Source organism: Rhinopithecus bieti, unplaced genomic scaffold, assembly GCF_001698545.2.
Source record: "Rhinopithecus bieti isolate Rb0 unplaced genomic scaffold, ASM169854v2 scaffold_11938, whole genome shotgun sequence".
NCBI lineage: Eukaryota > Metazoa > Chordata > Mammalia > Primates > Cercopithecidae > Rhinopithecus > Rhinopithecus bieti.
Window position 1 is genome coordinate 843,190 of NW_016806961.1, and position 12,703 is coordinate 855,892.

The window sequence follows — 12,703 nt, forward strand, 5'->3', positions numbered from 1 at the left end:
ATGCCAAGTTTACATGGGGACGAACAGGCCCTCAGATGCCCCAGAGAAATAGCTCAACACAGAGTGGGCTGTAGTTTATATTCACTTAATAGAAATAATTTTATTTGAGCACATTTAAAATGAAAGCTCTTGATGGGTAGACTGGTGTTTTCTTTAGATGAAACTCATAGCGTTTGATACCCTGGGAAACGTGATAGGGAGAAGAGACAGCACTGAAGACCACACCAACATTTAATATACATTGCACAGGGTGGAGAGAATTGTATTCAGCAGAATTCATTTCAGGGAGTCCACTGTATGTGATCAGAAGCAATATTTCAAATGACTACTTTGTAGGGCACTGAATATGAGTGGAACCTTCTTGCACTAGAAGAGGGGAGGGATTTCTTGGTTGCACAGGAGAGGGAGAAGGTTGGGGGAGAGGAGGGAGAAGCTGTGGGCCTTAAGATTTGATCTCTCCTTGTGCCTGCCTCATCTCTCTCAAATCTTCAGTGAAATTCTATACAAATGACAGAATGTTTCAGAATATGATAGACTGGAGAAATGGAATTTGAACTGGATTTAACCAGATCTTCAAGAGGCCATGCAAGTTACAAAATGACTGATCAAGAAAAGTCAAGTACCCAAAGCAGGCATGTCCTCTCCTTTGATAAATTAGGAGCTTGGTACAATGCTCCCGTTGTTCTGACACTGCAATTGGTCAAGAGCTTGCCAGGACTGACAGAAGGCCCCTCTACCCTTTATCACTCTGAGGAGAGATGATATCAGAGCTCAGGGATGAATCATGTAGAAGTTGCCTCTTTCCATTTTATCTAGAACAATATGAATTCCTGACTCTAGAAACCAGGCTCTTCAGATCAACGAAATTTTTTTATTTTTATCTTTATTTTTATTTGACAGGATCTCACTCTGTTGCCCAGGCTGGAGTGCAGTAGTGCAATCTTAGCTCACTGCAACCTCTGCCTCCCAGGTTTGAGCTATTCTCTTGCCTCAGCCTCCCAAGTAGGTGGGATTACAGGTGCCCACCACCATGCTTGGCCAATTTTTTTTTGTTGTTGTTGTTATTTTTGGTAGAGATGGGGTTTCACCATGTTGCCTGGGCTGGTCTTGAACTCCTGAGCTCAAGCAATCTGTCCGCCTTGGTCTCCCAAAGTGCTGGGATTATAGTTGTAAGCCACTGTGCCTAGTAAGATCAATGTAATTTTTGAAGGGTGGACAGATGGTGGCATGGGGTAGCTTGGAATCTTGCAACGAGCACTGGAGTCAGTCAGGGGACCTCGGCGGGGGGGGGCCTTTAGTACGTCACTCTGCCATGCCTCAGTTTCCTCATTTATAAAACTTAGGGGATAGCCTGGGACAATCTCAGAAGAGCCTTCCATATCCAGGATTCTGTGCATATCTTCCTTGAGCTAGGATTTCATCTTATGCTCCCAGAGTTGCCATTAATTAAAATTTAATTAACCACCCTAGCCAGGAAATCCAAAGTTAAGGGCTAACACTTGTGATTAATTGAAAGTGGCAGAAAAATAAAACGTAGGGGGAAGATGTGACAGGCACTTGCTTGCCTTTTATTGAACTGAACCTCTCTAAATTGACTTAAATCCCTAAATGCTGCTTCTCTATTTTTTGTATTTCACTCAGCAGTGGTGTTAACCAGTTGGTATATTCCATCTCAGTAGGGATTGATTTTTGGCAATGGAGGAAACGAATTTCCTGAAAGGTTCCTACACTTTCTATGAAGTAGGGGTTGCAGACTGGTGGCCCATGGGGAGACATGTTTAGCTACCCAGGATTTTACAAACTGGGAGACTTTTATATAAAAATGTAAGTTTTTTGTTTCTTTTGAAAATGGTAAGCTCTGGGCTCCCTTTCTCACAAGGCAAAATGAGCTACAGCTGCACAGAGTTTCTTCCCTTTAGCTGTGCAGGAGTGCTCCAGTTTGCCACAGACCCTATCACTTCCTACTGTATCACACTCAGCCTGATTTTTTATTTTATTAATAACACAATTTGGCCCCTATGAACGCTGCCTGCCTACACATATGGAAGAGTGTCAGGGGAAAAGAAGAGTATTGTGGGAGCTGGTTGGATTCCCTCTTTCAAAGTCCTCATTTTATAGGTAGAGAAACTGAGGCCCAGTAGAGGGGAAAGGACTTGTCTGAGGTCACACAGTAAACTGAGTCACCATGGCTGAGCCAGGTCTCCTGCAGCCTAATCGAGTGCTCACCCATGCCCAGGGTGGAACGTGCTGCAGCCCAGGGTTTGATCCACAAACTTGAATTCTGTTTTGCAAGAGTTCAAGCACAGCTATTCATTCTCCCCTTCCCCTCCTGCAATTTTAGTGGTGGATATCCCTGAAGGATTTTTTAAAAAGGTTTGTAGCTCCCGCTGCTTTTTCTGTGCGTTTCTGAAGACGGATGCACACTGCATCTCCATAGCAACTTTCTGCCATAAAAACCAAGGCTCTTCTTAAATCTAGGAGCACCCTGATGAAAGCGTAAGAAAATGGTGAAATTCTTCATGAGGGGCAACTGTAATCATGGGGTCAGGGAGAACAGGCATTGGATGTTTATATGTTTAATAAACATATTGATGTTTATATGTTTAATAAACTTTGTTTAGTAAACAGACCCAGAATTAACTTCTGGCTCTGCCATTACCCAGCTGGGTAACCTTATGTAAGTCACTTAACCTCTCTGAGACCCCAAATTCCTCCTCTCTCACCTGGGGGTAAGAATAGTGCCCCACAGGGTTATTAAGAGGGCACAACTGGATAATATACCTACAGAAGCATCCTTAGCACAGAACGTAGCCCATTTACAATTATGTTGAACAGTGGCCTCTAAAATTTACATAACCACAGTAATGCTAAGCATTCCCACGTTTTCAAGGTGAGTTTGCCTTATATTTATTTCCTGAAGTTATTCACTAAAGTTGTGAGGTAGGCAGGAAAGCACATCATATCCATTTCATGGGTTAGGGGACAGGTTCAGCTAACACTCTAGTTGTGTGCTCTATTACCTTTACCTACCTTTTGCCATTATTATTATTATTATTATTATTATTATTATTAGGCTTGTTTATTGAGTAGATGAGTTTGGGAGGTCCTGGGTTAGGAATACCTTTGGGTAAAAAGAATCTGTATCTTGGTGTCCTCTTAATAACTGCATGTTCTAGTTTGTAGAAAATCTTGTCTGTTGAATCACTCACGTTGTCTTTTCTTTTTCTTAGAGACAGGATCTCACTCTCTTGCCCAGGTGGGAGGCTGGAGTGCAGTGGTGGGATCATAGCTCACTGCAGCCTCCAATTCCTGGGCTTACATGATCCTCCCACTTCAGCCTCTCTAATACCTGGGACTACAGGCGCACACCACTATGCCCAGCTAATTTTTAAATTTTTTGTCAAGACAGGGTCTTGCTATGTTGCCCAGGCTGGTCTCAAACTCCTGGGCTCAACTGATCCTCCTGCCTTGGCCTCCCAATCCTTTGGGATTACAAGCATGGGCTAGTGTGCCTGGCTTTAATTTTCTGACTGGGTTAAAGAGGAGAGAGAGAGAGGAAGGAATGGAGGGAGGGAGGGAGAGAGGGAGGGAGAAGGAGAGAGAAATGACTGTTATTGATTTAGAAAATAGAGTGAGGTGAGTGCATTTCCTTCTGGTGACATCTTGTTAAGCAGCTGCTTAGCACCCCCTCCTGTCCCCATTATGTAGCGTCCAGCCAAATGTCATTTCTCCTATAATCCCCAGATAACTGTTTTAATTAAATTTACGAAAACCATCCAACAGCATGTGGCTCTGACTTCCCTTCACTCCGAGAACCAACTAGAAAAAAAATTCGCATCAGAGAAAAGACTGACAAAAATACTCAACACAAGCTGGGACCTAGGAGCCAAAGGGTCGCGTGGCGTGTGGTTGGTTACCTTTGGCGCTATGACGAAATTCTCCCATTTCTGTCCCATGGACTTGGGAGCCAAAGGGTCGCGTGGCGTGTGGTTGGTTACCTTTGGCGCTGTGACGAAATGCTCCCATTTCTGTCCCATGGACTTGTCCTTATTGATTTTTTTAATGGTGCTCTTGCTTCCACCCGGGTCCCTGAGTGAGAAACAGCTTCATGAGTTTTCCGTTTCCAGAGCCTCGGTTTATTACACGTTCTTTTAAGAAATGCAATAAATAGAGGAGGAATGGTGGCTGGGCTCTGTTAGGATTTCCGCCCCCACTCCTGTACTTGTGAAGAAATGGGAGGGATAGTTCTCCATAGCTGGCTCTTTCGAGTGAAGTCGAGGTTTGGAGAGACTTTTGCTTACTGGATGGAGGAGGGAGGTGGTATATATTTGTATGTTTTTTGCATCTATGTGTATTTTAGACTCGGTCCTCTCATAGAATCCTGGGCAGGTCTGCGATTATTCCTAGGGAGTGAATTGAAAAGCATGTTCATTTCTGAATCTTTGCTTTTTCTGTTGCCCAAGGGGTCCACCATCAGAGACATTTCTGAGAGACACACAGAGAATATTACTGGGTGGGACTGAGGGTGGGGCTGATGGGGGTGGATTGCACAATGAAAATCACTGATTGGAGGTTGACTGGGCAAAAGTTCTCTACAACGCTATGTGCAACACCTTTCTGTGCCTTTTCGCTGTATCATCTCAATCACTATAACCTTGTGATGTAGTCATTGTCATCCCATTTTCAGATGAGAAAGCAAACTAATGGAGTTTAAGTCACTTACAGTGAAATGAATGAAGCTAAAGCTTCAGGGCTCCTCACTTGTGTGGGTCCCTCTTCCAGGATCCTGTACCTGATTTTGTATTGTAATTTTGTAGTTTTTTTTCTTAAAGTGCCCTCTCCCCCGTTAAATAAGCTTCAGGCTCCACAAAACCTGGATCTTCCTCTCATGGGTTGGGAATTTTCTGAATAGGAGACTGAAGCCCAGTAAGTTCTGTTGGTGACACACCCGTAATCCCTTATCTGAAATCTGTGGGACCAGATGTGTTGCCAAATTCATAATTTTGGCATTTGGGAAAGGAAACATGCTGCATATTCTATATGTTAGCATAATTCCTCTGAGGGCGCGAAGGGGACAGCATCCTGTAACCAAATACATGACTGTTTCTGCAATGGAACACACAGATGTTTACACTAGGTGGGAGAAATAAAGACCAGAAGTAGCTTCAAGTCACATTTTGCTACCAACTTAGATTGGTTCACGTCAGATTTTGCTGCCAAATGAGTTAGGAAAAACTGAGTTTTCAGAGCTTTTGGATTTTGGACTTGTGGCTATGGGGCAGTGGGTCTCTATTGGTAAGAGAGTGGGGAGTCTCAACGTGTGATCTCTCAACTACCTTTACATATCTATGGATCGACTGATTGGTCTGTCCATCTCTCTGTCCATATATTTTTCCATCCATTCATCCATCCGCCTATCTCTTTCTTTATCCCCTTTTTCTTTGCAGAAAGAATTTTATATCACAAGGATTCTTTTAATTATTTTTCTAGCTCTCGCCTAGCAGAGAGCAGGAACTTGAAATGAGAAGGCCAGCTGGGCTCATGCCTGTAATCCCAGTACTTTGGGAGGCTGAGGCAGGCAGATCAGCTGAGGTGAGGAGTTCCAGACCAGCCTGGCCAACATGGTGAAACCCTGTCTCTACTAAAAACACACAAAAAATTAGCTGGGTGTGGTGGTGCGTGCCTGTAATCTCAGTTGCTCCGGAGGCTAAGGCAGCAGAATCGCTTGAACCTGGGAGGCGGAGGTTCCAGTGAGCCGAGATCGCGCCATTGCACTCCAGCCTGGGGGACAAGAGTGAAACTTCCGTCTCAAAAAAAAAAAAAAAAAAAAAGAGGACAAACAGAACTGCTTTGGTTTGGGAGACACTGACAGGGCTCTAGGCTTGTTAGGGTGATGAGTGCTGGTGATTGTGGGTGGAAGGAAGGTGCTCAGATATAGAAGGCAAAAGGTGATCAGGATAAACCTAACTTAAGGCTGACTTCTCATGGCATGGAAATCTGAGTAGCAGAATCTGTCATGCGCATCAGTGTGAAGAGGCCACCAAACAGGCTTTGTGTGAGCACCCCACCTGGGTGCAGGCGGGCTGAGTCCAAAAAGAGAGTCAGAGAAGGGAGATGAGGGTGGGACCATTTTATAGGATTTGGGTAGGTAAAGGAAAATTACAGTCAAAGGGGGGTTGTTCTCTGGTGGGCAGGAGTGGGGGTCACAAGGTGCTCAGTGGGGAGCTTTTTGAGCCAGGATGAGCCAGGAAAAGGGATTTCACAAGATAATGTCGTCGCTTAAGGCAAGGACCGGCCATTTTCACTTCTTAAGTGGTGGAATGTCATCAGTTAAGGCGGGGCAGGGCATTGGCACTTCTTTTGTGATTCTTTGGTTACTTCAGGCCATCTGGGCATATACGTGCAAGTCACGGGGGATGCGATGGCTTGGCTTGGGCTCAGAGGCCTGACAGAATCAAAGGCTTTTCCCAGTACAAGGAGTTGGGGGTGTCCTCTCTTCACCAGTGGGATTTTGCTGAAGATCAACCAGCCAGTTGCCACCACACAAGAAATGTACACAGACCCAAAGTGAAAGTCGAGCTGGGGGAATGTGCCTCTAAGCTCTTTGTAAGACTTTATGTTTGATTACACAATTAAAAAGCCCTCTGAATAATTAACAATGAAGCTCATTTAAGTTGGTTCTGCCTGCCTCTCCCCCGAGTAATCAAATTAGGGGATATTTAAAATCCAGCCAGAGGAAGGAGCACTACTTCAGTCCTATAAACAATATTTAAACTAGCGGTGCTTTTGAAGTCTGATTTAAGGTTCACCCAGTGGAGGCTTTAGCGTTTTTTTTTTTTTTTCCACTTTGGAGCATTTCTTTCAAGACCACAGGGCTTTTCGCATTTCCCTTTGCTAACGCAGCCCTGCTGAGCCTCCAGCCTTCTTCTTGAAGTTCAAAAGCAACCTCCTTTCCCCCTTTAAAATTAAATCTGGTCCTGGCAAAGCTTTCAAAATCTTAAATATTCAGGTCCAATCAGGAAGATGGAGGTTTTCCAGTACTGCTGACTTCCAAGACGACCTGAAGTCTATTGCGACTTCAAGCAGCAGGCTAAATGAGTTAAAAATGCAGCAAGATTCCCACAGACCTTGAAAAGCTCGGAGCCCTTGCTCTTGCAAACCCATTGATAAAGAAAAGGCCTGGTTAGACAGAATCGGTCTTTCTGATGTTTCATTTTCAGTAGCGAATAACCCAAAAATGAAGATCAGTAGGGGAAGGAAGAGAAAAAATAAAACCACCTAAGCCGCATCATCCATTGCATACCTTGTGGAGGAGGGCAAAGCAGGTTGGTGGTCCTTCCCCTGGCCTGGTGGGGTAAGCGTTAGTGCAATCCACCAAATAGTTCCAGGATTCCCTGCTCTCTGAAGGCAAGTGTAAGCACTGTGACTTGCTTTGTTCAAAAATACATGAGTGAAAGTGACATGTGGGACTTTGGGTAGATGATTTAAGAGCTAGTCCTGAAGTCATCAGATTCTCTTTTCTGCCTCGTCGATGGTGGAAGCTTCTATCAACGTGAATCCCTGAGTGACTATAGAGAGTACAGCCTCCCTGTTGGACTTGAAAGGTGAGCCAAGGAACAAGCTTCTTTTGCCTTAAACTGCTGAGATTTGGGGGTTGTTCATTATGGCAGCCTAACTTACTTAGTTCACCCATTTAATATCCTTGTGATTTACTGTCTGTGTGACCTCGGGCAAGTCTCCGAGTATCAGGACCAGAAAAGTGTTATCTTAGTGGTTAAGAGTGAATTTAACCATAGATTGGACCAGCTGTTCGAGTCCTCTGTCTGCCCCACTGCTTCCTACCTGTGTCACTTGGTATAAGTAATTTAGCTTCTCTGAGCCTCACTGTCCTCATCTGTAAAATGGGGGAATAATAGCAGCTGTGACAAAGGATTGCTGTGAAGATGAAAAGAAATGGGGCTTGTTAAGGACTTCATGGGTGCTGTGTACAGAGAGCTGAATACAGTTCAGCTATTAACAACATTAACCTTCTCTTTTCAACAGAGATTTACTGTGGCTTAGAGGAGGAGCTGATGGTAGACAACAAGGTACCAGGGCAGATCCTTGGGGGAGATGTAGCTATAATTTTCAGACCATAATTTCCCCCTGCTGAAGCTTCCTAAGGGATCCTGTTTGCCAGAAATCAAGGGAATAGGGCATTGAGCACTGTCAAATCTCTTGTAACTGTATCCGCCAAGCACATTTTGTTCCAGGCAGTCACTTGAAGATGTCTATCCACAGTGGCAATTCAGAGCAATTTTCTCAAATACTTTGTGCTGTCTTTCTGAACTCCCATCTGGGGTAAAATGTCTGCTTCCCAGGGCGGAAAGCTGTAGGCTAGGTTAGAACATGCTCATGGGTCCATGACCGAGGGGAAGAGCTGCTGATTCTGCACCAGGGAGGGGGGCAGAGGTCAAAGCTCTGGGACTTCCCGGACCAGGTGGCTCCATCCTAACTCCTGAGCGATGATCTGATCCTCCTGCCACATTCTCCCACTCCATAGAGATGTCCCCTGGAGTACGGCAGTGGAGGAGCCATGTAATTAAATCAGTGCAAAGAGGAGAGCAGGGGAAATCAGACTTCACTCACATGTCACCTTCCGAGTGAGTCTTTCCTTGATGATCCAATTGAAAACTCCCCTGCCCATCACTGTCACATCACCCATCAATTTCTTCTTGACACTTATTGCTATCTCAAAGTATCTTGATGATGGCATGTTCATCATCTGTTGCTTCCCTCACGCCTCTAGCATGGAAGCTCCTGAGAGCAGGCTTGTTATCTGTTTTCTTCACAGCAGTATTCCCACTAGTGACTGGAAAAGGCAGGTTTGAGGAAAATGAGATTTTCTTGGTTGTGGGGAAGGAGTACTACAAGACAAGGGGAAACTAATTTAAATATAAACAATTTACATTTTAAAAAGGCTATTCTGTGTGTTGCTCAGAACGATTGCGACGGTATTTCATGGAAGCAAAAGCTTGGAAAAGACTTAAAGGTCTTGGAATATTGGTTAACTATGTTTCAATACATTTGTATGCTGATAAACTCCACAGCAGAGGTTCAGATCTGGAGAGACGCTCCTTATATACTAAGGCAAACAGCAAAAGTTTAGTTTCAAAACAATATGTGCAAAACGGCACTTGAAATTATTTTATAAAAGAAAATTTCATTTTATATGTGATCACATCTCGGTAAGTCGAGTCCCTTTTGTATCCTGGGGCCTCCCAGAAAGTACCACATTGTAATAAGATCTTCTTTTCTTGGAGGTGGGGCACCAGATTATTCTCTAAATTAATTAAAGACTTTAGGATTTAGCTACAGAGGAACAACCATTTGGGGGGTGAAGCACCCATACTTTGCAGCAAGGTTACCTGGGTTCAAATCCTGGCTTACCTTTTGCTCGCTATGCAACTTTGAGCAAATTAATTTTCCATGCCTCAGTTTCCTTATTGGTAATTTGGAGTGAGGCTTAACTGAGATAATACACCTAGAGCAATGCTTGACATATAGGAAGCACTCAAGTGCCAGCCATTTTCATCATAAAACAGTAGATGGATTTTGATGTTTGTGTCATATTTGAAACCTCAAAGTGGGGCTGGTTGCCTTTTACTCATATATGTATTTCTAAAGGAAGGGTGGGTTTTCTGTGCCTGGACAGTCCAGCCCTTGAATGTCTGGCGTCTCTTAAGAGTCAGGATTACAAGAGTCAGGAGTATAAGAATCAGGATTGTAAGCGTAGGGATTACACCCACTTGGTCTCCCGGCTAAATAGTGGGCCCAGTGGTGTCTCTCTGGACAGCCTGAAGCAGTAAGATGTAGATAACTGAACTGCCCCTGTGGCACCAGGGGAGAGCACAGGATTCTGGAGACTCCAGCCTGTTGGAACAACTCCTTTGAGGTGTGTGCTCTACCTGCTGGAGGGTTAGTTGGTAACTCTTCACTGCCTTCTTTGGCCAGGGGTCTGGCCTGTTTCTTCACCACTGCAACTAGGGAAGATGGCCACAGGGGTAGGGGAGGCAGCATTAGAGCTTGTCACATTTCTGCACACTTGATGTCTGTGTCTCTATAAAGGTCTACTTGTTTCTAGGTAGGTCTTCTGGTTGGTTCTTGGAAAGTTGGTCTCCAATAAGAATAAAATCAATACAGGTTCACAACCACTTAACCAATTCCAGTATCCAAAGAGTCTTTAAACCAAAACAATTTAAATAGCTTATTTGGTAGCAAAGCGTGACAAAAACTGATGGGAGGCTATTAGTGGCCTTTTTTTTTGACCTTTGTTATGCACTTAAGATAAATATTCACTTATTTGTTTTCTGCAGAAATATTGTGTTTGATGACAGGCCCTTCTGGGAGTGTGATGTTCTATTTGGGACATGTCTCAATATTCTTTTTTAAAATGTAAAACAAAAACAAACAAAAAAAAACCCCTCAGAATTCTGAAATGCATTTGGCCCTAAGGGTTTGAATAAATACTTATGGGCATTCATGAAAAAAAATCAGATCCTATTTTGCCTAAAAAGAGGCTTATATCTCTTAGAGAAACATAATTGGCACATTCATTATTGAAGGCTTGGTTTCAATTTCTATTGTGGACCCGATCATCTTGTCAATGGAAATAAACTCTCTTGTTAGCAGTGGAATTAACAAGGATGCTGAGAAGTGATAATGATAATGTGTTTAAATTGCCACATGATGAAATTGGGAAGTTGAGGAGTTTTTTTTTCTCAATAAAGCAGAGACTCAGATGCAACTCATCATGACATCCTAAAATCTGTCATCCGTCCATTCACCCAAACATCCACCAATCCATCCAAATATGAGATCATCCTGCAACTAACAAAGATTGTTCTTCTGCTTGCACACAGTAACTGCCAGTTAGTGAAATTTTGCTGCCTGTAGAAAGCCCTCATTGAGATATCGAACCACCCCGACATTCTTGCTATAAAATCTGTAAGGGGGAGGAATTGGGTCTGCAGCTGTCATTATGCCTAATCAAAATGGAGCCTCTGGGATCTACAGGTCCCCAAGGATGGATATTCCCTTTTGGAAAATGCATGGTGGGTGTCAGGCTCAGGGTTTAAGTGTCAAAATACTTTAGTAACAGGAGGTACTGGTTGCTTGATGATGGAGACTCAGAAAAACACACTCAGGAGAACTGGAGATTTGGTATTACCTTCTTGGGCTCATTACCTGGGTTGTTTATCTTTGCAACTAGGTTTTGGGTGGCGTTGTGTAGCCTTTTTCCCCTGTTTGTTTGCATACTTTTCTGTTCACCTAGTGAACATAGATCTCACCTGTTGGTAAAATTCTGCTCAGAAGTTCCTTTCTTTCCTAGCCTTCAGTCTCAATGGTACTGATAATCATACACCTAACTTCTCTTTAAAATAAGGATTTTTACCTTTTATAGCTCTTACTTAATGAACATTCATTGTGTTCCCAGATATTAGGCTAAGTGCTCTATGGACTTGATTTTGCTTAATTCTTACAATAACTCTTCTGAGGCAGGACCCCATTTGACAGATGAAGAAACAGAGGGCCAGAGATGTCAAGTGACTTGCCTAAGGTCACACAGCTATTAAGTGGCAAAGCTTTGACTCATCTGGGTTCATCTGATGCTAAACCCTTTCCTCTTTATCACTCTAATCCCTCTGGGTTTAAAAAATGCACTTGAAGATTTGGGGAAATTCACACTGCTGCATAAGGGTAAAATGTCATAAATGGGGATTAAATGTTGAAGAGAAGAGCTCTTTCTGCTTTCTTATAACTAAAAAGGTGTTTTCTTATACTTTATTGGGAACTTAAACTGCCCCCCAGATTCATAATTTTTAAAAATGAATCCCAAACAGTGATGTGCTAGAGCTGGCTCATATTGGCTCACAAGAACGGATTCTATACATCTCTTCCCAACTCCAAGTTCAGTGACATCATGTTGGGAAGATTGAAATCAGCCACGGTGGGAGTATTTACACCGTGGAAACTGGCATTGTCACAAATCGTGGTTCTTTACCTCCTAGAGAACTGGTTGTTAAAACATTTACCAGCATTGTCATTGACCCTAAACTAAAATGCCCACCAGGAAGAAATGGTCAACTAGAAAAAAACAAACCCCAACAAATACTGTGACTTCCTATGTGAATCTTCCTGGACTGCATTTTTTACCTCAGGTGGCTGGGTCTGGTTCAGGTGCTGATTTTATAGAGCTGGGCATCCTCGGAGCGCTGATAGAATTCTGCCACTGCAAGTTGTGGTAGAACATCTGCTACTCTCAATGTGGCCACTGTGTCTTTTTACTGCGGTTAACAATTTTTGGTCACGTTCTGAGCACATTTCTAAAACCAACCAAAAGAAAGGGACATGGCCCCTTTTCTCTGCTCAATCCAAATCCTACATGATGTTCTTTTCTCAGTTTTGGAGAAAGAGTCACCACATGTAGGAGGCCAAATGTGGCTGTTGGTGGTGTGCTCAGGGAGACGGAATGCTGTCAGGAGCCCTCTGGCTCAGAGGCCTTTTTCTTAGAATGTAAGCAATCAACCAAGGAAAAAGAAGAAAAAGATACTGCTTTTACCTAGTGATTCTCATTCCCGGAATCCAGCTAATAGAAACATTTGCAACTGGGCATAAAAGATATGTGTAAGGGGCCAGGTGTGGTGGCTCACGCCTGTAATCC

The 12,703-nt window shown here is 43.5% G+C and overlaps 1 protein-coding gene across 12 annotated transcripts in view; it reads right to left on the reverse strand.

The window, feature by feature from the left end:
* The window catches only part of CCDC60 (coiled-coil domain containing 60), a 210,808-nt gene that overhangs the window by 43,837 nt on the left and 154,268 nt on the right, over positions 1 to 12,703 (reverse strand). For 11 of the 12 annotated variants that reach the window (XM_017879066.1, XM_017879073.1, XM_017879074.1 and 8 more), the window contains one exon: positions 3,918 to 4,089. In XM_017879066.1, the coding sequence (XP_017734555.1) occupies positions 3,918 to 4,089 (172 nt within the window). The remainder of the gene's footprint in view (positions 1 to 3,917; positions 4,090 to 12,703) is intronic. The other variant, XM_017879068.1, reaches the window with a different exon arrangement.